Raw genomic sequence first — 25,781 nt, forward strand, 5'->3', positions numbered from 1 at the left:
TATTATTATTATTATTATTATTATTAGGCATCCTGAAGAGTTTACATTTTTGGCTTTGAGACTGGTAAGGTTAACAGACACCTTTAAAGAATTTATCATTCAATTTTTTAAAAAATGATAAATTCAGTCTGTCATAACCTATTTATGTTAATGTTAAAATGAGCAATTCATGTTATATGTAAAGGACAAAAGTTTTAACATCTTGAAAATGAAGTTAGTTTTGTTCTATGTATTAATCCATTAAGTATTTCTTGTAACATGAAATCTTCAAACATTAAAATAATATTTCAAAAAGTCACACAAAGAGCCACAGGGTACAGTGCTTTGATTACAAAATGGCTGCCACATTGTGTCAGTAGATTAGATTTATTGAGGTACTAGCTGATGTTGCTCGGGTCCGTGAATAATGTTTATAACATTTATTTGATAAACAATAAATTTATATGCAACTTATTCATCTTTAGGTTGCTTGGTTTTTTAAATTTGGGTTAGTTAGTAAATTGTTTTGTTAGAATAAATGGAAAATTGTGTTAACAAGAACTGTATTTTAAGAGCTTTGTGATAAACCACATTTTTTGTTTTACCTGAACAGCCTACACCTCCCATCATGCCTTGGCTGCAGCAGCCGTCTAAACTTCAAAAACCATCAGAACACACAACACCCTTTCTACCAGCTAAAAAAGATGCAAACTAAGAAAATGTTTTCAAAATATACCCAGCATTGCCCAGATATCTGAATAACATATAGTACGGCAGCGGATCCACCACCTTATGGTGCTTGCACCCCCCACCCCACCATGTCTGCGAGGTAATCATCTTAAAGTAGCAGGCCTGTGAGTTAACCTCTAAACAAATTAAATTCATTTCCCCCCTCGCCTACCCTCACGACAACCCTGCAAGGTAGGCCTGTCCTAGGCATGTGAGGTAACTTTAAAACAAATTAAATTAGTTTTCTCTCTCTCTCTCTCCTTCAATGCCTGGCCATGACTTTTCTTGTCCCCACAGAACACAAAAACAGCTCCCAGCATGCCTTTTGCCCAGAGCTCCAACCTCTTTCCCTTCTGCTCCGGCTGGAGCCTAGTAACTGAGGCAGCCAATCCAGGCACTCTCCCTTTAGGCCCAGGATGGTGAGCCACTTCCAAATGATGGCTCCCAAAGCCTCCCTCCCACCCAAGCCACGCTGGGAATTGTAAGCATAAGCCTAGGTCCTGAATAATGAGCTAAATCTTTGAACACTGTCTGAGATGTGGTGGAAGACAACTGTAGAGCAGGCCATCTTAGTTCTGGCTTCCTTCTTATGGATTTCTTTTTCCCAGACTTGCCTAGTGACTGCATTAATGACTTTTAAATGCAAAGTGAACTTTTTAAAAATAAATAAATTCCAAAGCCTTTTAACTTGATGAGATTTTTTAATGTTGGTTTCCCCCCCACACCAGTTATAACTAAACCACAACATTCCAAGACAGATGCAAGAATTACTGAATAAAGTTTATGATTTTTGACTGACAGCTGAGGCTAGAAAGGATGGTGGGCGGAGTTAGTGGCAGTTGGGGAAAATCAGTTAGAAGGAGAACAAGGAGGTCAGGAAAGTGGGGGCAGTGTTAGGACTGAGAGTTAGTGATGCTAGTACTACACCTCCCAGCATGCCTTTGGGGGCCCTCAGGTGCCCATGTCCTATGAGAGGCGCTTTTCTCCTCTTGTGACTGATGCTGCTCCTTGACAGAGAATCTAGGAGCATCACCAAGGAGGGGTGGTAAGCGGCTGTCAGTGGACGTGCACAACTCCGGCCAAGTCCTGCTGGGACTGCCTCAGCCCATACTTCTCACCCATGAAGTGCTCCAACAGGAGCCTGTACTGAAGGGCCAGGACTGGGCACTTGCTCCCCTTCGTCAAGCCTGTTTCTGGGCATGCACAGAGTGCTTCCCTTTTCTCCTTCCCTCTTAAGGGTGATGTCTGTGCGAGTGCTTCCCTGAGTTTCTGAGAAACCCGATATCAGGATGGGGTGCCTTTGAGCATGTCCAGAGTTTGGCCTCTCAAAGATATGCTGTTGTATCTAGTTATGATTTTAAAACCACACATGGCAGGTGGGAGGAGGCACCGCAAATGGATGCAGCCCATTTATGTGGGTTGTTTCCTTTTATGTGGAATTGAGTTGACTGCTTGAGACTGAGCTTCGGAATCTCAATGGCCGCCAAAGGCCAGTAAGTCTGGCCTCCCAACCAAGGCATGCTGGGAGTTCCGCCCAAGGCATGCAGGGAATTGTAGGCATAAACTTAGGTTTTTATTAAATTCTTTAAAAATACTTAAACCCCCAAAATTAATGTTTTTAGATTTTTTCTGATCCATGTACACGAAGTCTTGTCTGGGTGAACAGCATTAAGGCAGCACCATATGTGGAAGTGGGTAAACATTTCCAGACATATGTGACACACACATACAGGTAGAGATGCTATGCACAAAATTATGTGCATTCTGTTTATTTAAAATGAAACAAGTTTTGGTTTAAATCTAGTGATGTGCTGCATAAATCATGTAGAACCTCTCACTTTAAAGTAATTATGAGTATATTCATTAAACAATACAAATATTTCAGTAATACAAAAATAAATAGGTAAAGTATGATTTTAGTGTACACAAGCTAGGTGTATATTAATATGTCTTAATTTGGGACAAACACATATTCAAAGGTTATTCGGCTTCACTAACATGTACCATTCATTTAAATATCTGAAACAATTGAAGCATTCTAATATAAATCCAGTTAATAGTTTTCTTTTGATATGGACCTCATTGACCTACTCTCATTGTGCTAAAAACAGGCTGTACAAAATTCATGAGGAAATAGTGCAGTGCATTTAGAGGAATTCTCCACTGCATTTCTTGAGTTGGGACCACTTCAATATGTTTGGTTTTTCCCTTTGACAACAACTCTTCAGTTTGTTTTGACACCCTAGCTGGACTCACTGCCAAGGCAATGTTGACAAAGAGCATCTTCTGAGCACTTCCACACCCTGTGTATTTTCCCTTTGCAATCTGAGCAACGTGGGAGTGTCATATATGTTCTGGGATCCTATGAGGGGATGGTGCTGGATGGGGCAGTTAGAGGATGTGGTGTAACAGCAGCCATCCAAACATGAAAACAAAATTAGTTCTTATTCAAAGACAATGTTAACTTCTATGACAATTTCCTACACCTCTATATGTTTATCTGTCCATTGTCTCTTCCTGAAATGCTTTATTGGCCTGAGCAAGAGAGGAACTGTCAGAAAGCTGAGAGAGAGTGGGAGGTGACATGCATCCTTTCATCTGTGAAAGAGAGGCCCACAAATTCCCCATCTTGTATGAACCGCTTGGGACAATAGCAATGGTTCCTGCTGTTTTAGGAAGCAGTCGATGACTTTGTGACATCAGCAGCCATTACTTTTAATTTTATTCGCATCTCAAACCTATTTATCCATGAACACATTTCATATCAATCGGCAAAAAAATTGCTATACTTAACAGGCTTCAAAGCAATGGGTCAAGAATGGATGTGGGCATACAGAGCAACAGCAACTCCATTCACATACTTACTACCCAGTGAGTATTTCATCAGTTGTTACATAATTCACATGCACACCATTAATATACAAATCAAATATAGCACACCTATGGAGATGGCTTCATAGTTTTATCCAATACTAAATGGTTCACAATCACACACTTGAAAAGCTAATAAGCACATGAAAGATTTTAGACTTTGGAGACATATTTTAATAGTGTTCAAAACTACTTTTCTTTGAGCCAAGTTGTGTGTTTTTTATAAATAAAATAAAATAAAAAGTTGTTACTGACAGTAGTATGATTTTGAGGAAAGTTTGTTTTCCAGCTAAATTTAGCGTATGAACCATATTTTAGCTCAACAGATATTTTTGGCTTCTGAGTCAAATCATTAACCCTCATTCTAATACAAACAATATTAAGATTTATATCGGGAAAACTGTCATTTATACAGAGAGTTTAGTAGACTCCCACGGTAGCAAGGTTAAAATCTGTATCTACAGCAATACTGTTCACATGGATTACTTGGGTCTTTTGCTGTTGTTACTATACAATTTCCAGGCATACAAACATACGGAGGAAGAGCGAAAGGAAGGGAAAAGGCCAAATTTACAATACCAGGTGGTAAAGAATAGTTCAGGATAGATAGCACAATGTAGCTGATCACAGCACCAAAACAAATACTAATACGTCCAATGTACATTTAAGACTGATTTTTTCTCCTGCTCCTCTGAAATTATTTGATTCATATCTACTATGTATTATTCATACTATACACAAAAACAGAATTTAATGGTTACACAGACTTCTGTAAAATAAAATGGTTTAATCACTGCACCCAAATTCCAGTTGAATTTGGGCACAGTGATAGTGCACAGAAAACTGTCACAGGGCTCAAAAGAGTCCTGTTTTCCTAATGCCCCCCTTACAACAGGATGCATGAGCCAAAGTATGAAGGCGCTCTGTAGAGAATGGATAGTTTGTATGTGTCTTATATACCTCCATCCAGATTTCCATTTCTGCACAGCTCCAAGTTATTTATGCTCCAGAATGCAACTTGTATGTACTTAGGGAGGAGGCTGCATAGGGGAGCTATACACGGAGCTTGCATTTCCTGCTGTATACCCTGAACTAATGTGGTGGTAGTGAGGAATGGGAAACCAGGGCTGTATTAAGCCCCGAGAGAGAAACCTGTGTATGGATACTGAATTAAACCATTACAGTGTACATCACTATAGATATTTCTGTGTAAGACATTTGCATTCCCAAGATCTTTATGAATTCATACCAAATCTCAACGCGTACTGCGTAGCAAAATTGTTCACCACCTTAATGCAACTTTATGCAGAAAGAAATTAAGCAGGCTTCCAGACAGACATCTCCTAGTGTTAACAAACATAAAGCATTGTGTAGTTATTCTGTCTTTTTCTTCTTAATGGTTTTCCTGTGGTAAGAAAAAAAAGATGGAATAAGTGGTGGGAAAACACAGGAGGGTTAGGAATAGAAGACATCATCATCTGGACTCCCTGTAAAATTCCTTAAATAAAACAGGATGATGATGTGACAAAAGTCTCACCTGGAAGCACTTTAAGTAAATATAATTTATTGAATTTACAATTCAGTTCACTTTCCAGTGGAGGCCGAAATCAGTTTTGCTTGGCAGATTATGTGTAAGAAGAGTGCGATGTGGGACAGTATACATCCTATTCATTCCCTCCCTTGCCACACCAAAGAGTAAATGGGGGACTGCTTTATGCAAAAGGACAGTATTATAACAATACTGTGCTAGGAAAATGAAAGAATTCATTGTAAATTAAAGTGTGTATAAAGAGCCACTTAATGGAATGTGGTATGCCACATGTAGCTGAGTGGTAAAGCACATAATTTGCTTGGCGAAAGTTGCATGTTTAATCTCTGGCATCTCCAGAAAGGACTGGAAAAACTTCTGGCTGAGCCAGAGCGAGGGGGGAAGGCGCCCGTCCATAACAATGTCCATCAACGACAAGAACCAATGAACTGGAGGAGGAAGGAGAAGGGGCAGATGGAGTGGGAGAGCAAACAAGCAAAAGGAGATTTCACCAGTACAACGGCGTTATCACAAACACATGTGAAAGGGACCATTAGCATGATGCGCTAATGAAGCAGAGGTAGAAATCGCGGAGGCAAACCAGGGGGAAAAAAGTAGGTGTGATGGAGCCTATAATCTCTGGAATTGAGGTTAGTTATTAATCTTCCTGGTCAAGGAATGTAAAACTCCAAAATAATGACATTTTGTCGCATACCATCTCTGATAAATTGATTCGAATGTACTTAAAACTATGAAATAAATTATTCATATAAAAATAAAGCTGCATCATCCCCAGTCAGCATTTACAATTTCTTCAAGTTGATTTTTAGTGTGGGAGGTGGAGCTGAAAAATGGGAAACTGTCTACACACATATGAATAGAATTAGTTGGAAGAAGTGTGAAATAGGGTTTGTGGCAATAAAGTATATCCTCTCTCCTTGAGTACTTATTGCCATTTCATTTGTATTTTCCAAAATTGCTTCATAAGTTCATATGAAGCAGCAAGAAAACTGTTTTAGCACAGCTTTGTATAAGGAGGACCCCAAAGTCTATATAGAAACACTCTACTAAAGTCAAGGTCCATTCATAAAAATTTTACCCCAATAAAAATGTATCATGAAATATTTGTCAACATTCCAAATGCACTTCCACTGCACAAATGTAGTAGGTGATGCAAGGCCTTTTAAACGTGCTCTAACAAACTAAGGGAGCAATCATATCTTGATAGTTTGCAGCCCCCAAATTTGGAGGCTACCGAGTATTCTAATGCAGGGCGGCTGGAGCACAGAGGCAATCCTCACATCCATGCTCTGGTTGTCTGCATTTTTGCTAGACAGGCAATTTTGTCCGTCTAGACCCGGCAGTATGGAGTAGGAGGGAAGGTGGCTGGGATGAGTATAGGAAACTGCATGAGATAGTTTTTTTAAAAAAACATTTTAGAAACAGTGTTATAACACTATAACACTCTGCCATTTAAGCAGCATACTGCTATTTTTTTGTGGGAGCTGCTGGAAAAGCATTTTAGCAGAAATTTAAAATCAATTACAAAAAATTAATGGCGTTATAAAATGGTGCCTGCTACAAAGTTTGAAGGGGAATGTGTGCTGTTATAGGTTGACTTGCCTGATACATCACCGCCCATGTCAAAAGCATGCCTCCTAAAAAGTCAGAAGAGTGGTGATAAGGGCATATACAGCTGAGGAGATTGCACTACCCTTCTGTTTTCTCAAAAAAGACAAACTTTCTGTAGTAAGGATGGGGCTCCTAGCCAGACTGTCAGCTCCTAACACTTCCAAACAAAAGCCATTGTGCAGCTATTTAATCTTTTCTTCCTTAATGGATTTTTTCTGGAAAGGAAAAAGATGGAAGAAATGGTGGGAAAACAAGGAGTGTTACAAGTGGAAAGTGTTGTTGGATCCCCCTGAAATTTCCTGAATGTGGCAGGGCAATTGCATGATAAAAGTCTTGTCTGGAATCACCCTAAGAAAATAAAATAGAAGCAGCACTTGGAAAATATGTGAGGATTACAAACGGATGATGGCATCAAGTGGACTTCAGTAAAATACTGTATGAGTGAACAAGGCATGATGTTTCCACAGTGAACTCCAAGTGTGGAAAGAAGTTCAATGAACTGTGGTTTCATCTCTCAGGTATGGACCAGCTTCTCTCTGGGACCAGAGTATAAATTTGTAAATGAATGTTTAGTAAGTTGATATACTGCCCAGAGTAGATGTCAAGAAATAAAAGGCTGCTCAGCTGAGAGAAAACAACCCCAATGCATCCTAATTTTGGAAAGGCTTCATGTGTTGTGAAGTATTTTGAGCTTGATGCTTTGCTATCATTCAACTTTGCTAGTATTTACTGTCTAAGTAATTAGCTGTATTTGAGGGTATCAGTGCTTAATCTTGTAATCCAACAGATTGCTAGCTATGACCCTAACTGGATAGCAGATAATCCACGTCTTATACTGTCCCAGAGAATTTATTTGTGTAGCTAGATTTCTCAAAATGAACTGCCAAAAGGATAATTTGCTAAAATGAAAATAATTAGCTTTAACTACAAAAACCAGTTTGCAATTTTACAATCTAGCAGAATATATATATAAAACCATTTGTTTAAAGCAATTTATTATCCAGAAGTTACTGTTTAATTACTGTTTAATTATTAAACAATCTAGCTGTATACAAATCCATGTGTGTGTATAGTAACTTATTAACAGAAATCACAGTGTAATTATTAATGGTGATCCTATTCAAGGATGACTTTCTGTATTTTTTTAAAAAAAACCTCTACACTCTGTTTTATTTTGTATAATTTTAGTATAATAAAATCAGAGTGGAAAGCGTTGAAGAGGTCTTATAATGCAATGGCCTCATTGAAAGGTGGGGGGGGAGGGATGGAAATTTTGGGAAAAATTGAAAAACAAGCAATACTTTTTTTTTAAAGTAGTCCTTGTCGATCCAAAGGCACTTTCTTGCTTTAGGAGAGCTTTCCCAAACCCAGTGTCGTCCATATATTTTAAACTTCAGCTCACATCAGTCTCAGGCAGCATGGCCAATGGTCAGCAACGCTAGGCACTATAATACCAAACACCTGAGGGCACCAGGTTGGGGAAGACTTTATGTTCCTAAAGTTATATCAAGTATAACTTGGTTTGCTCATAAAATTATCATGTTTGGTACATTAAATTTAAAACTATCATTTATTCAGACAATAATTATAAATGTACTGAGTTTACTTTTTAAAGTTTTTAAATACACTGATAATTTTATGAGCAAACCAAGTTATACATAACATACTTTTATGTCTGAGAGGGGACTTCAGCAAGTAGTCTCTGAGAACTGGAGGCAGAAGAAATGGGTGTCCTGCATCTGTTCCTCTTTCCCAGGAAGTTTATGGAACTTCCTAAACCTGCTTATTGTTTCTGTTTATTCTGGTGGCAGCAGTTAATGGTTTTATAGCTGAAGCAGCATTCCCTACCAGTGAGGTCTAATTGAGAACTTTATTAAAAACTCTGGCAGTGAGTACCATAGATCCAAGCTTCAGAGTTATTATTTTAAAAAGAAACATGCGTGGGATGAACTGTTCCATCACATCTGGTGACGAGACAGGATAAACTATATGCTGTTCCATCACATCTGGTGACGAGACAGGATAAACTATAGCATTATTTTCACATGGAGGTTTTAGATCAGAACTACATTAATTGATTAATAGAGCACCTAACCAGAACAAGCCCAGAAATACATGACTTCGTAGAACAAAACCCAAACTGTCAAGAATGCACATTATCTTCCAAATTATGATATAGTAAAGCTACTAATATTTTGGGAAACTGAGCATGGCTTGAAGCATACATAAATGTCTATCATTAAAACATACATTAGATCAATAATTTAAATAAGAAATGGAAGAAATATCCATGCTGGGAATCTTACAGATGATTACCCACCCACCCCCGGCCATGGCTTTATTATTTTCAGACATGTTACATCTCTAGTCTTTCTGTTACAGCTCTAGTCTTTCTATAAAAAACTTATTACATCATTTTTAGAAATCATTTGGGGAAAGGAAAGGCTGGGTAACAATATATAAACAATTGTCTTAAATTCTAAAAGAAAATGTTTCATAATCCAAAGCGGTTCAATTTTTCCGGGGGGGATGGGGGACAGTCCTTGGAAAAAAAACAGGTTTCTCTTGAATTTTTCTGGGTTTTTTTTCCTGGGCCTTCAAATCTCTAGTCCCAAGTCGTATATCTTCAAGGATGGCATGAGAACTAGTCTACATTACATATGAAGGCAGCATTCACCTCCGTAAAATGACATGTGGTTTTGGTGGCATCCAGAGCACACGCTTTGAATGTAGAAGCTCCCAAGTTTGATCCCTGAAATCTCCAGGTAGTGCATGAAAAACTACTTCCTGATAGCCTAGAGAGAAGTTGCCCGTCACTGTCAACAATCCTGGCCTAGCTGGACCAATGGTCTGACTCAGCAAGGCAGTATCCTATGTTTACTTGCTTGGTACCTCCTGACCACAAAAATGGGGAAGAAAAGCATTGCTGACCACAATAACCCATGACTGAGGCACTATAACAGAATATCAGAAGACGTTCCAGTACTTGAACCAATAGAAGTTCTCACAGGAAGGATCATTATCTTCACTCTCTCTAGTACTGAACTCAGTGACCCATGCCAACAACATTAGAACCAAAATGAGTGCTACTGAGAAAAAAAGGAGCTATCAGAATGCTCAAGGGAGCTCCAAGGCTTCCAGAAGGAGAGAGAAAATGTTTTAAAAACCCAAAAGGAGCATTCTTGCCCCACCCCACTCAATCCAATGTGAACTGAGTATGCTCAGTGGTCTCTATAAATCATGCAATGTTGTATGTCAGGGATGATGGTAGAGTTCTTACAGCTTACAGTATCCTGGGGGAAGGCAAGACTGGCTACTGATCGCCTGAACAGGTGCACTTCTGTTTGGAGATGAGGATACACTGCAACATTTTGTTGCAGTTCCCACCTGTCCCCCTCTAACAGCAAAGTGGGTGGACAATGTGCTGACTGAAGCAAAACAAGGCCACCCTCAAACAAAAAGCTTCTACACACTGGGGACAATTGCAAGGTAGGCAGAAGTATAAAATATGCAATACTTGTTCACTCAAAGGGGTCAATCCTCAAATGGTTAAACTAGGACTGTGCAATTGTGTGCATCAGCCTCACTGTCCTCCTAGATGTTTTTCGTTCCGTTTACCCTGGAATCTCCCATGGGGAACGAGGGCATTGGTTGCTTAAAAAATCTCTCTCAAGGAGCCAGAGCAGCCTGCAGAGCTTTCTTAACAAGGGATGGGGTTGTTGTTCTCCACCAATTTTCCTGGCACAAGGAACCTCAGCTGATGCCCCTCCAGGCTCTGGGGAGGTTTCTTCCATGGATACATACAATAAGAGAGATTCTCATTCTCTCTCTCTCTCCCCGTGTGTGTGTGTGTGTGTGTGTGTGTGGCAGGTGGGAACATTTGAACCCGATGGCAGAAGGATTTTGGGAAGGAGAAAGGTGAAGTGAGAGTGAATAGAGGTAAAATGAATGAATGAAAGACAGAAAGGAAAGGAAAGGACATACACAATAGAGGTGGGTCATAATGGGGACAGAGTATCCCAGTTTGTTGCAGTTCTCACTTGCAATGTCTAGTTACAGACTGATGACCAGCAGATAATTACTGGTATAGTTCAGGAAAAGGCCTATTGTTCTTTCAGTGAAGGGAATAAGATGGGGATGTTGCTGTTAACTGTATTTGATTGCAGTTAATTTTTGTTATTCAAATAAAAGAAAATGTCATAAATAAATAAATACTGAATAACAGTTTGAAATAAACATTTGGCTCCAACTTTGTGTGGATCTCAGCTTGCCGCAGTTCAAATTTCATCTGTCACTTCTGGGTAGAATCATTAATAAAGCACAATGAACACAAAAACTAAGTCAGTTGGGGCCATAAAAAGGGAAGTTTCCAACTGGCTTTTATCTGTGCTTCTGTTTAATATTCTCTTTCTGAAAACATAATCCATTGGCATATGAGAACTCTAAGACAGTTCTTATAGGAGACTTCTTAATCTTCTTAGTTAAGAGACTGATTCTTCAGTACTAAAAACATATGGAATTATTTTAAAGTTGTGTATTTAATTCAAATGATAAATACAATATTCATACATAGGAAAGTATAAGTATCATCCCAAAGTTGATTTTCCACCAAACATTGCATCATTCTAAAATTCTCTCTAGATCCTTATAGATTGGTCTTACCTTACAATTTCTTAGCACATCTTCAGCCTTACTTTTATACTTTATAACAGCCTTACTGTTTTTGTTTAAAATAATCTTTGAATGTTGCAGATTTTGTTAAAATCAATCAGATACCAACTACACATAAATCCTACAAAGATTCAAATGCTTAGGTTCACTGTTACAATGACCAGGGACTCATCTACACCAAGCAGTATATTCCACTATGAAGGAAAGGAAAGGAACCTCTCGTGCAAGCACTGAGTCATTATTGACTCTTGGAGGGACGACAGCTTTCGCTGACGTTTTCTTGGCAGGCCTTATAGCGGGGTGGTTTGCCATTGCCTTCCCCGGCCGTTATTACCTTTCCCCCAGCTAACTGGGTACTCATTTTACCGACCTCGGGAGGCTGAGTCGACCCGAGCCGGCTGCCTGAAACCAGCTTCCGCTGGGATCTAACTCAGGCCGTGGGGAGAGTTTCAGCTGCAGAAACTGCTGCTTTACCGCTCTGCGCCACACGAGGCTCCACTATGAAGGCAGTATATAAAAGGCAGAAGCCACACCAAGCAGGATATAGTGGTATGAAAGAGGTATATGGTATGTGTCAATGGGCCCCAACAGTTGTCAGTGCACTTCAACACCGCTATAAAGCAGTAGTGTGGCTTCTGCCTTTTATATACCGCTTTCATACCACTTTGCTTGGTGTTGATGAGCCCCAGGTTTGCACATAATGCTAAACTATGGCTTTAACCCATGGTTAACCTATGGTTTGTTGCCCTATCCAGTGTTTGAGCGCAGCTATGCTGCCTGCAGTGTGCTCGTTTCTTCTGCTTTTACTCCACAAACCACAAATGACTCCTTCGTAGGCTGAGGAGCATGACATCTGAAACCAGACTGCTGGTTGTTTAGCCCCAAACAACCCAGTGGTTAACTCATGCTTTGTTGTTGGATTAACTGCTGGATTGTTTAACCCCTAAACAACCCAGCAATCTAGGTTTACACTTCACGTTCCACAACCTACGAAGGCTGTGGAGTAAAAGCAGAAGAGGCAAATGTGCTGCAGGCAAATGCATCCACTCTCTCCTGCTCGTGCATGACACCCTAGTGGTACACGTTGTGTTCACCGGGGAAAAAGGTGAATGGAGGATTCTCTTAGTGCAATTCTGTGCATGTCTACTCAAAAGTAAGCCTTACTGCGATCAATGTGGTTTACTTCAAGGTAAGTGTGAATACAATTACAGTATGGTTGCCTTTTGGCGAATAAGAGTAACCAAGAATATCTATAAAAAACTACTATACTAAGTTGTTCAATGGAAATATAAATTTTAGCCTCTTATCTTAAAGATTCCTAGCAAGGAAGACTAATTTTACACACAAAAATGCAGATTCCTTGTTTAAAGCAATTTTATTAGAAATCCCAAATTTTATTCAAAGGATAAAAAGGGACATGCTCAAAGAATCCCATTTACGGGAATAAACTCCATTCTGATTTATTTATCAGAAGTAAGATTATCTGCAATAAAATGTTGGAATACTATTGGAAAAGGGAAGTCTTTTGGCCATTTACCAATAAAATTGCTCTGGCATTATATAGTTTGATACAAGAAAAAGAAGCACATGGAAACTCCTGCAATGAAGCCATTCTAGAGATCCGTGATATAACCACCTATCTCAGTTATTCACAGTGCAAAACCAGTCTTATATTTCTTTAAAATAAGAAGAAAATTGTTTATGTACTTTTGGGGGCATGACTAGTAAAAACACACGTGAAGTTTAGGACAAATTCTTGGGGTACTATGATATTTTTAAAAAAGGTTATTTTACATTACAAATTTAGTTTAATGAACATGAAAGATGTTCATTTCCAGCAAAATTTGACAAAAATCTGTCAGAATTTAATACCAGTAGCATTTGAGGAACCATGTAGTTGTGATGCACATTGAAGTTCTGCAGGTATGACTAGGTTGTCTATAAAAATCCAGAAGGAAAACTTAGCAGTAAAGAAAGATCTCTTAAACAGAAAAACCTAGGCCATAGCTAGACCTAAGGTTTATCCCTAGATCGTCCAGGGGTCAAACCTGTTCATCTAGGTGACACACAGGGGATCCAGTGCTCAGGCAGGGGCGAACCCTGGATGATCCCAGGATAAACCTTAGGTCTAGCTGTGGCCCCAGTTAGCTTAATCAGGTGTATGTGCATATGCACAAGAGGAAACCTGAAAATCCTATATAGAGAGAGACAACTCCTGGAAAGAGCAGCTAAAATGCTGCAGCAGCAAGAATACCATACGAAATCCTTGAAAATGGTCACATAAATTAATCCAAGAAAACAATTAAAATAAAAAGCATTTCCTAATCAATGTAAAAGAATTAACAGGAAGTTAAATGGCCTAACTCCTAATGTAAAAGATAAATGAAGCAGAGCAGACATCTTTTGGAAAAATGGAAGTGGGAACGGAAGAAAGCTCACCAAGAATGCATGGAGGGAGGGAGGGAGGGAGAGGGAGAGAGAGAGAGATGATGATGATGAGAGAAGTGCTTTAAAGTTAAACCAGAGAACATATTAAAATTAATCATTATGTTTTAACTACCACATAATATTATAAAAAAGCTGGCTTCTTTATTAGAAGCCAGACAAAACATCTGAAGATTAGCATTTTTCTGGAAAAGATTAAAACAATTAGTTATGCAACATATTCTAAAGATTATGCACTGGAAATATGATTGTCAATGCATTAAACAGAATAAACTGTCTTGAAATGAAGACACTGACAAACATATGATATGCAAATTTTCTATGCAAAAGGATTTTTTAAATCCACCTGCACTCTTAAGTAGTAAGCATATATACAGGTGTACCACCTTAATATGAATTAGGCCACAGTGTTTCTTGCAAAAACTCTGGTATGACACCTTGCAAAATAAAAGCAAATTCTCCTCACAGTGGTGCATATAGAAGAATGCAGATATGATCATATTTACTGCTGCCTAAGTAATTTATTGCCCGATTCTAAGACTTGCTGCTATTTAACATAAATGTTAAGGAGAGTTGTACCAACACAAAGGTAGCACATTTCTATAAACTACAATGTTAAAGGAAATGAATGCTAGATTGGCTTTGTATACTACAAACTCTTCTCTGATACGGATGGCCTTTGTTTATAGCACAGTGCTGAGATACTCCCTGAACCTAAAAATAGCCACAGTTTGCCTTGGCTACACATTTAATTTTATAGGAAAAGAGAGATGAAAAGCCTCCCTTGTAGTGAATAACCAACGCACAGCTATACAGTGGTTTTAACTAAGTTCCTGTCAGTGAACCATTGATATGAATAGATGCCTGTTTTAATTGGAGCACAATTAATGTTAACTTTTTAAGAACTGGGTTCATCACCACATTTTTAGAAACATTGCAGCTGTTAAAAATTATATGCTATTTAGCCTGGGCAGGAAATTATCATTACCAGGTCTGTTTAGAAATTCTAAACAGTTTGCCTCAATCTTTTCTCTACAGCATGGGTTCTCAACAAGGGGGGAATTCCCCCCCGGGGGGGATTTTAGGGTTCCAGGGGGGGAATTGGGACCACTATTCAGCAAAGTATGATGTCCTATAGATTATGTCTTCCTACGCGTTATTAAAAACGTCCCAGAAAAGTGTCATGTCGTCTGCAAAAGCCAGGCCTTTGCTCTCTTTTCCCTCCCTCCCTCACAATCCTAGAAGTTTCAAGCTTCCCATTTAAAAGGGCAACGCAAAGCATGGGAGCTGAGAATGTAAAAGGGGCCATGCTTTGCGTTGCCCCTTTAAATGGGACTAATATAGAAAAAATAAAAGATTTTCAATATTATATGCATATTATTTGGAATGCACCTTTTGAGTTAGACTATCTTGGGAAGGGGGTAATTATATTCTGAACAATGGTGAAAGGGGGGAATGGAGCAAAAAAGGTTGAGAACTACTGCTCTACAGGAAAGAAAATGCAGCAGCTTAAAAAAAATGTTTCAGCCATAGGTCACTACAACTATTTTATCCCCTAGCAGCCATGTACAACAGTACCTATTCCCTGTCTAGGGCAGGAGAGGGCAACGTACAGTTGATGGGACTAATCCAGCATTGGGCACCCTTCGCAGGCCCATCCCCAAGAAGGAAGGAGGTGTCTGATTTGGCTAGCTCCTGCATGCCTTGGTCAAGGTCTCCACCCCCTTGACATCCTCTGGGTCATCAGGCTTTGTCAAAGGGGTAATTCGGCCCCTGGGACAAAAGAGGTTGCCTACCCATGGTATATGTTTGTGTACTTCCCTAAGCTGGATGAGGAGCCAAGCAAGCAAAAGATAAAAGATATCCATGTAGCCCTGGATAAAAACTGAATGTAATTCCTGCTTGGAAAACGCACCTATCTGTTGTTCAGGCTGGGGAGCAGGGTTTGTGCCTCTCACTCTTTTTCCACTGACCAATGGGAATCATGATTTCATGCATGCGGATATGGGTTGAACTTATTTTATTTAAACAAAACAACATGCTCAAATATCTTCAACACTGGAAGTGAGAAACTGATCTTATAAACTAAGTATCCACTGAAAAAAGGGCCACTCTTGTAAGTCACAAACCTACTTTTATCCTTCAATGTCCTTTTTCTGCACTATGGGCAGTATCCAATAGACACAACTAATAACATAAATTATGTATTGTAAATTATTCTAGCACAACATCAATAGCATTATGTAGTGCACAAAATTCTCTGGAAAATTTCCCTAGTTTATGCTAGCGCATTGTAATTTAGATTAGAGGTTGCTCCCTGTCGGATATTGTGCTACAGTCTATTATGATATTTTCTTTATCATTTAAGCCAATTCTACTGTATGGTCTCTATAAGGAATATTTTAATAAGCAATGAGAGGGTTCTTCAATTCTTTGTGCTTTGTAAATAAGTAATCTGAATTGTGCATTGTCTTTACATTTTCTCCCAATAAGAACTGCTTTTGGCATTGATATCTTTTCTTATCCCACATTATGTGTACCAGATACATTGGGTTGCATCGAAAGGATATTGGTTACATTTTAGTTCAATAGAAATCAATGGGACTTTGGTATCAAGCAGTGTTGCTACATGTCCTCTGTAAATTTCATTGGGGCATGTACAGACGCTGGTGGGTTCCACTGATGGTTTACTTTGTGCATACAACATAATCTGAAAACAATGCCATAATGAAATGAAAACATAATTATTTTAAAACATATTTAAATTAAAATATCTTTATCAATTCAGAAACTCCACCGCCCGAGAGAAAATTTGTGATACATATTTTCAACCCAAACTAAAACAAACAAAAAAGTTATGTATTTATTTGAATTTTATCCTACCCTACCACAAAGTCTGAGAAGAACTACACTCTATTTAAACCAAGACAAATTCTAGAAAATATAAAAGTACGACAAAGTATGACAAAGACAGACAGACAAACAGAGAGAGAGAGAGAGAGAGGGAACAAATGTATTCATCTTTTCCTAAATATATTTTTTGTTTAATGCATTTTATTGCATTCTAGGACATCAAGATTTTAAACTGTTGTAAGCTCTCTGAGTACTGCATAGGTACTAGAAGGGTGGGACACAAATCACTATAACAGACAAATAAATAAATGGCCAAATTCAATATTAGTGGATCACTTCCAAAAACATACCAAGGAAAAAGGTCATTTCATTTATTTTATTTATTTATTAATAAATAAATAAATAAATTTATTTATTATCACAAGGATCTCAGGGCAGCATACAAATAAAACCATACAAACAATATAAAACAATAAATATACACAGCTAAAAACAAATTAAACCATTAATAAGCTAAAACCAATATAGAATTTAAAAACAGTAAAACCAATTAAAACAATAAAAACTATGTACAGGCTTGGCGAATTTAGCCATCAAAGGCTTTGTTAAAAAGCCATGTCTTAACTTGGCACTGAAATGAAACCAGTGCAGTGCCAGTTGGGCCTCCATGAGGAGGGCATTCCACAGCTGGAGTGCCACAGCAGAGAAAGCCCTCTCCCATGTCCCACCATAGCGTATGTCTCGTGTTGGTGGGACGCAGAAGAGGGCTCCTCCAAACAGATCTCAAATCTCGGGCAGGCATATATAGGGAGAGGTGCTCCCTCAACTATCGAGGTCCCAAGCTTAGTGCTTTAAATGTCATTGCTAACACCTTGAATTCCGACTGGAAGCAAATAGGTAGCCAGTGCAATTCCTTTAAGACTGGTGTTATATGATCTCTATGAGATGTTCCAGTCAGCACTCCAGCTGCTGCATTTTCATTAGCTGCAACTTCCAAGTTGTCTTCAAGGGAAGCTCCACATAGAGTGCTTTGCAGTAGTCTAATCTGGAAGTTACCAGTGTGTGCACTACTGTGGCTAGGTTATCCTTATCCAGGAAGGGCAGTGGCAACGGACTCCACCTGTGCCTCCGGTGAGAAGGATGGATCTAGGAATACTCCCAAACTATGCACATGTTCCTTCAGAGGGAGTGCAACCCCATCTAGAACAGGTTGCTTACCCAATTCCTGGACTTGGGAACTACCAATCTACAGAGCTTGTGTCTTACCAGGATTCTGCTTCAGTTTATTAGCCCTCATCCAGACCATTAAAGCCTCCTTTCTTCTTCATCATCCATTTATATCACTTCTCATAGTCCCAGTGGGACCTTCAAGGAAGCTCACAAAACACGATTAAAATCAGAAGATTAATTTTGTAAGAAGTCGTACAGAATCATCACAAATCCATCATACCACACATCATAACTCAGATAGAAAGAAACTGCAGCAATAATATTCATGAAACCCACAATTCAGATGCCTTTTAAAATAAAAATGTCTTCCTTGCTCTCCTGAAAACTGGAAGAGAATGAGTCAGAAAAGTCTCTCTGGCATTGCTCCTAAAATCGGAGACTCCTACAGATAATGGAAATCAAGCAACAGTAGCTGCTTGTAGTGGACTCGTCTTAATGGAAGATAAAGGAGACAAGAGGGATGATAAAACAATTATGGCAGATATGATGAAGACTGTAATCTCTGCTGCAGGTTTGGAAGCAAGTCAGTAGGCCAGTTCTGATGTAACAATTCCAGGACAAGTCATGAATGAGCATTGGGCTGGAATGCTCCTACTTTGTCCCTCCCCTCCTCCTGTCACATCCCAGTTTCAATGCTATGATCCTGGTTTGATTAACATCTGAAACCAGGAACTCTGGCTTAATGTCAGTTTACTAAACAGTATCTCAAGCCAGGATTGAATCCTGGTTGAAGAACCTAGTTACTAAATTGACATAAAATCAGCATTCATTTTGGATATAATGAGGAGCCTGATTTAAATAAACTAAGATCACAGTACCATATGATGGAAGAAAGGGTTGAGAGAGGAATGTGTATTCAAAAGGATGGCCTACATGGGCTGCAACCCAGTGTGTCTTAAATAAACAAGTCATGGTGGGCTGCGGTGATTATGGGTCTGTGTCTGAAATGCACAGTAGGGTAAGCTCAGTGTAGGCCATAGTTTCCAGGTATTTTTTTTTTGTATACCCATTCTGGATTCACCTAATTTGTTTTGGAGAACGGTATAATCATGTGAATTAGATTATACATGGGGTTGCTTCATCTGCTTTAACATGTTTAGTAACTCAATATAGGCAATTTGGAAGACTCTTTGGTACGTATTAATTGAAAAATGTAATAACTGTTTGCAAATTTCTGTTGGAAAAAATGGGGAAACAGGGAGGAGAGGGGGAGTCAAACAAGGATCACCTGAGAAATTCTACTGCAGTGTAAAAAGTGTTGCCCTGCCCCAACAAAGGATATATGCTGAAGGACAGATTAATTATCCCTTAATACTTTGCTACTAAACTGATGTACTCATAAATGAGAGTGAGTACAGCACATCACAAATATATTAAAACAGAAAGCCTAGAGGTATTAAATACTCTCTCTCTCTCTCTCTCTCTCTCTCTCTCACACACACACACACACACGTACATCTGAATAATATTTGGGAAAACACATTTCCAAGAAAATTTTTAAGCACTGACATCTTAGGAAAACTGGCACTTGCTAAAACACTGCTTTAAAAACACCTACGTACCACATGGTAAAATAGGTTTTGCAGTTAAGATTCTATCATCAGCATTAATTTTGGCTTTTGACTATGGAAAAATAATTTATGAATGAAGGTTTTCCCCTTATTTCTTTTGTTAAAATCAGTATCTACTAAGTTGACTGTCTTATACTGTCAATCCTTCTTCTAATATATGGTTAAAATTATAAGTTGGGGCTGAATTAGTATTTTAATCTGTTCTCAACTGAGGCTCTGGACACAAATACTTGAATCTAAAGGTGTCCTGCATGAGCAGAAAGATATTTCTGTTTGTACAAAAGAATGGTCAATTTTGGGGTGTTTTCCCCCTACCTGCTACCATGTACTACCCCTCAAATCTCAAGTGTGGATTTTGGAGGATTTGGAAGGAAGGGTGAGGCACGAAAGCTTTGCTCCATCCATAGAATGGAATTTTTGATGCAAACATAGACTCCGGCTCTTATCACTAAATACATTATTTCCTGGCAGTTCAGCAGAGGCTTGAATGTACTGTGTGTCATTTTGCAAGAGCACACTTGGGCTAAGTAGAATAAAAGAGAAATGGAACAATGTAACAGCTCAAGAAGCAGTATGTGTGTCTGTCTAGAGAAATGGCACTAGCAGGAACAGTGGGAAAGATACTTCACTCCCTTGCTTAAGTGGTAAATTAAAGATACGGTCTTAATTGTTCTTATTTTAGTTTACCCAAGATTCTTTGTTCTTTTCTAGAGCTGTTTTGCTGAGCTGGGTCCTTTAAGGGAGGAAATGAAGAAAGGGCCAAAATGGACGCTCAGTCAATTATATCTGGTTACTAAAAATTAGCGCTTAAGCTGGCAGTTCATTAATAGAAACTTAGCCAATAGTGAAGGCAGCTTGCCATCCAGATGAAGGAAATTATGTTTGATAAAAATTACAGCTTACTGCAGTTTACAGTGTCATGTACACAATTTACACAGTTTTGCATGATTTTTAGAATTTTATGTAGCTCTCTGAACTTTAAAGGAAGCACCTTAGGCTTTTATTGCACTTCTGTCATTTTGCCAAATAAAAGGAAAGATGATATTAGATCCTGTCAAGATGTTGTATTCTGAAGCACATTTATTTGACAGTTATAGAAAGTATATCATGCGCTGGGTTATAAGATGGTTCGGAATGGTGATAAGAAGCTTCCTACCCTAATACTCCTTGTAAAGTGTCAGCTATTGGGATGGGGCGTGATGGTGCATTGTAGGCAGAACCCCACCTCAACTGGCCAGCAGGTATACAGCCTAGCAAGGAACACCCCATCTCTAAGGCATCCTGCTGCTGTTGCCACCAAGTTTTGGCCTACAACTCTCATCATACCTAGCCAGCATAGTCAATGGTGAGGGTTCATGGGAGTTGAATACCAAAACATCTGGAGAGCCTCAATTTTTCTACCTGTTCTCTAAGGGGAGTATCTTGTCCCATTATTAATTATTCCTTATTCCCTTTCCACTGCCACCATATGAACTCTCATTTCTTGGTTACCCTTTATCCAGTTCATGGAACAAAACAGTCCAAAGGTTCCAATAATAAAAACAAAGGGATAATAAATTTATTTAAAATTTAAAATGTATAACTATAGAAATATATGCAATATACAAAAAACTTACAAGAAATTACTACTTCCTAATGGATTACTTATAAACCATACAGATTTTACAGTATCTTTAAAAAGCTGGTTAAATTAAAACAATAGTTCCTTTCCCTAACTAATCTTTTAGCCAATTATCCTGTAACGTTCCACCCAAGTTAACTCACTGAATGGCTGTGAGGACTTAACTGTCTTCTTTCAGGTAGGGTTTCTGTATATTCGACTACATATATGCTTTCTCTGAAGACATCTTCACTGTGGTCCAGAAACTGTTTTCTCCTCAGGTTATCACTTCCTACTGACAATCCATTCATAGCTCTGTCTTGAAGACTACGGCCCCGTTCAGACAACATGCTAAACCATGCTGCTTAACCACAAAATGGTTAATAGAATGCATCGACCTTAAACCAGCATGGTTTAGCATGTTGTCTGAACCAGGCCTACGTCACAACTTTCTCTCTGCCCTCTCACAGATCTTTTAAAACACTTATGCTATGATTTTAACCTTCTACTTGTGGACTTCCCTTAGCTCTTGGCCTTATCTGACTTTAAGATTTCTTCAGGCTTTTTCCAGCTTTCCTTGAGCCACTCTTGGGGTTTCTCCTGGCTTCTTCTCCCACTGTCTTCTGCGTCTTTCTCAGCTTTGCCTCTTCTTGACTGCTTTGCCTCTGTCAGGCCTGTCTTTAAATACTCTCCAGCCAATCAGTTCTGAAATGGGTAAAATTCCATCTCCACTAGTTTCAAACAAAAGACCAAGAGACAACTTTGGAATGTTCCCAATTCAACCTATTGAAATTTACCACCTTTTGATTTCATTCATCATTATATTCAATAAACAAATAAAAAACTTTTGGTTTAACATGTTGTATTAAGGGCTTTCCATGTTTAAGCTCCAAAATGCCAGGAAATTATGTGTTATTTATGGACTATGCATATGGTATGGTATCCTATGCTACAGTTTCTACTTCACCACTACCTTGGCACAGTGGCAGAGAGGTGGACCTGTCCCAGATTTGTCTGATTGTTGGAATAAATACATGGAGTCTATGCAATTGAAGCTACCATTCCAAGTTACAAGTACCCAACTGGCAACCAAAACTATCCACACAGAATGATAGAGTTGGAAGGGATCTTGAAGGTCATCTAGTCTACTCCTCCCCGCACTACAGGATAAGCCACAGGCAAAGCATTCCTCCTCACTCCTCCTGTACATCCTCCATACAGGCTTTTCATTAGTTTTGTAACCCTGAAACCCAAATCCTATATAACAGCTTAGTATTTCCTCATAGTGTACAATGAGTGAAAGAGCAGAGAGAGAGAAAGAGAGAGTGCCTTACTTTTAAGTACCTTTTGAATTTATGGCACAGGAAGGATTCAAACTTCGGATTTCATAGGCTACTGAACAGCATTGTATAACTATATGCAAACCTAGTCAAATGGAAGCCATATATAAGGACTGAGATAAGGACAGAGTATTCTCCATAATATTGCAGTGTAGTTTGTGTCATTGGCCAATTAGTAAAAACTCTTGTCATTTATTTATGTAATCAGGACCTTCTAAGAACCCCAGATGTCATATCCAGTGTTTTGGTCACTTAAGGAACAACTTTGTACCACTTTGCTGTGGAAACCTCTTGGTCCTTAGCCATCCAAAGGCAAGGTATCATTTTACTAATATCACTCTGGTTGCATGACAAGTCCAGTTGTCCACATTGCATCCATTGGTTCTTGCTGCCCCACTGAAATTACTCTAAGCCACAGAACCTGGGACTCTGTCTGAACCGCTTTTCCCAGAACACCTGCTCTGGCCACCCAAGTGTCCACTCTAGTTGAAATGGTGACCTGAATGTTACTTTCCTCAAGGCTTCCTTATTCCTGTAACCTCAAGAACTTCTTCACACCCCAATGCCTGCCTTCAGGAACAATCCATCAGGATCACAGGAAAAGTATCTTTCACTTGCCTTTTTGTCCAGCTTCCTCATCCACTTTTTCCAACAATTCCTAGCCCAGCCTTTCCCTCCTCCTTCTATTTCCCACCACCACCATGCTATGTCTCTGGCTCTGCCTTTTCCACTCTGTCTCAGTACCACCATGCTTCATAGGCTGCAGCTGCGGCTTTTCTTCCCAGCCAGGCTCCTGGGCCTAACTGTGTGTTGGCACTCATACATCTTAACCTGGCTTTGCAACAGTTGACTGCTCTTAAAAACAATCAATAGAGGCTGAACAAACTACGCTTTTTCCTGGCATTACCACCAAAACACATGAGGAGAACTATAATACAACATGATTCAATCTCTGGCTTTTCTTGGAACATATATTCTTTTGCTATATTTTATGCCAAAGATGAGAGTTATTGAAACTTGGCATGATCCAGTGAAAACATGTGTTAACACTTACATACTGAAATTGATAAAACTTACTTTTGACCCATTTTCTTTTACAGATTTTCAAGTGAATGATAGTCACCAGTACAAGATTGTCAACATCTGCTGGTGGCTGTCAGCATTCCCAAATTTCTAACATAGGCTGCGTTTGGACAACACAATAGTCAGTGGTGGGCTGATTATCGAGGGGATGCTCCCCACATGACATGATTGTAATCAATTGTGGTGTGGATTAAGGCCAGCGTCAAAATGACTACTAGTCAACGGTGTGTTTGATTGACACATCCCCCTCCCGCTGGTATCCCATCAGCCATTTTGAGTTCTGCTGGCTGGACTAGAGTGGCAGCCGCCTCTTCGGTCGCTCTGGGGACTTGGAAGTCACTGAAAATAACCAACTGTGTGTGATGAAATAGTCAATGGTGCCCGACACATAACACAATAACCAACATTTGTTCAGATAATCAACTCTGCACAGTGTTGGTTATTTGTGTTGTTTATTTCAGCTGAATAAACAACCATGGTATAAAAATCATATATATCATGTTTCTCTAAACAACCACAGAGTTAATAACTGCACTTAACAATCTTCTTTTATGCTTGCATATCAACAGAGGAGTAAAATATTAAACTGAAGCCTACTTTACAAGTAGGGAATAACATTTTCTTTATCATAAAAGCAGGACATAGAGACAATTATGTGAGCTCAACCACAGTTAAGACTACCCGGATACATGCAACCATGGGCAGAAATAAAACTTAAACTCTTCAGATAAATCTTATGGTACTAAACACCACTACCACCACCACCAACAACAACATGAAGCATTTACAGTTCCATTCATTTAAAGTTTTCTACCTATGAAATAGGGGTGCTAAAGGGGTGCATAATTAAGAAATTAATAATCACTTGACTGAGAAGAAGGTAGCTTTAAATAAAGAAAGGATCTTCTTCACAAACAGATTTATTTCTCATTTGTAGAACACTCTACCTATCAGCATATAGCCAAAATGGATTACAAGCTAATACTACTCCCCAACACTTTCCCAGGAAATACAAACAATAATGATATGCTGCATTTATAAACTGTATTTATCACAGCATCCTTAAAAAAAAAATCTGGCATGAAATTATTTTTCCAGTATTCAATACAAGTGAACTGCATAACTGTTTTAGTTAGAGGGAAAAATGTGTCAAGTTTTTGTCAAAGATATACCTAAAGCACACATAATCAAGTGAAATTTCCTGCCTGGTTGCAAATTTTTCCATTTATCATAAATCCTCTATTATACACTAACATGACTCTTACCTAAACAATATTCAGATGAGCTGAACGGAATGAACAGGAAGCCATGCAGCAGAGCTTCATTCTTATTTAAACTGCACCCTCTTAAAATATGTATGTTATTGAAAAAGTGAACGCATATTATGTAAACGAAAATTAGTACCAAAATGCACATGTTTGCTATATCCTCTGGTACCTATAAAAATTAATACCTATAAAAATAATAATATTTATTAACAGAGACTTGTAATCTAGGTTTGTTAGGCATGCATATGATCAGGTTACAAAATAGGTACAGAGATGTTATTTCCTTCCCCCTGAAAAGCATCTCCCCAAAATAAAAGTTATCTTCTGAAAGTTTCCACTGGCCTTCATTTATAAATTTAGAGTGTTATTTTTCAGTATATTTTTCTGTAAGCATCACTTACTATTGGGCACAATCAATCAACTGGTATTCATTTGATCTCTCGAAGCACGCCTTTACTCCTTCATCGTCCCAGAGCTTTTTTGCATGTTCAAAGAATTCCTGAAAATTGAAAGTTTAATTCCATTAATTTTGATGAAATATTTCAATTGTTATTCAGATTATATCAATACTTTGGGACTCTGTAGAATCAACTAAAATCAAATCTTAAACATTCAGGGGCACGGCTTAAACATACTGCTTTCCTCCAAAAGACTTTTTTAATACTCTTACAAAAAGAATGTTACCTCTAATACTTTTTATCCACTTAAAAGGTATCTCTAATACTTATTATAACATATTTAAGATATTACAAGAGTTGTTTTTATTGTAAAGAATATTGCTTTTATTGTGAAGAACATAATTTCATCTTTTTGGCTTCCTTAGTTACATTACTGGGAATAAGGAGGGATAGAAATAAATAAATAAATATAAGAAATAATAATAAAGGTTTTAAAGATCACTTTATGAGGTTACACAAGATACATACATAAACCAGGAGCATGGGCAGTGACGCAGTTTGCTGGTAGGTATCTCCCATTGGT

The 25,781-nt window shown here is 38.6% G+C and overlaps 1 protein-coding gene across 2 annotated transcripts in view; it reads right to left on the bottom strand.

Moving 5' to 3' along the window:
- GNAL (G protein subunit alpha L) overlaps positions 1-25,781 on the bottom strand; it is a 146,592-nt gene that overhangs the window by 24,549 nt on the left and 96,262 nt on the right. For both annotated transcript variants that reach the window (XM_063130531.1, XM_063130533.1), the window contains exon 5: positions 25,202-25,299. In XM_063130531.1, coding sequence (XP_062986601.1) covers positions 25,202-25,299 — 98 coding nt within the window. The remainder of the gene's footprint in view (positions 1-25,201; positions 25,300-25,781) is intronic.

Source organism: Elgaria multicarinata, chromosome 7, assembly GCF_023053635.1.
Source record: "Elgaria multicarinata webbii isolate HBS135686 ecotype San Diego chromosome 7, rElgMul1.1.pri, whole genome shotgun sequence".
Taxonomy (NCBI): Eukaryota; Metazoa; Chordata; class Lepidosauria; order Squamata; family Anguidae; genus Elgaria; species Elgaria multicarinata.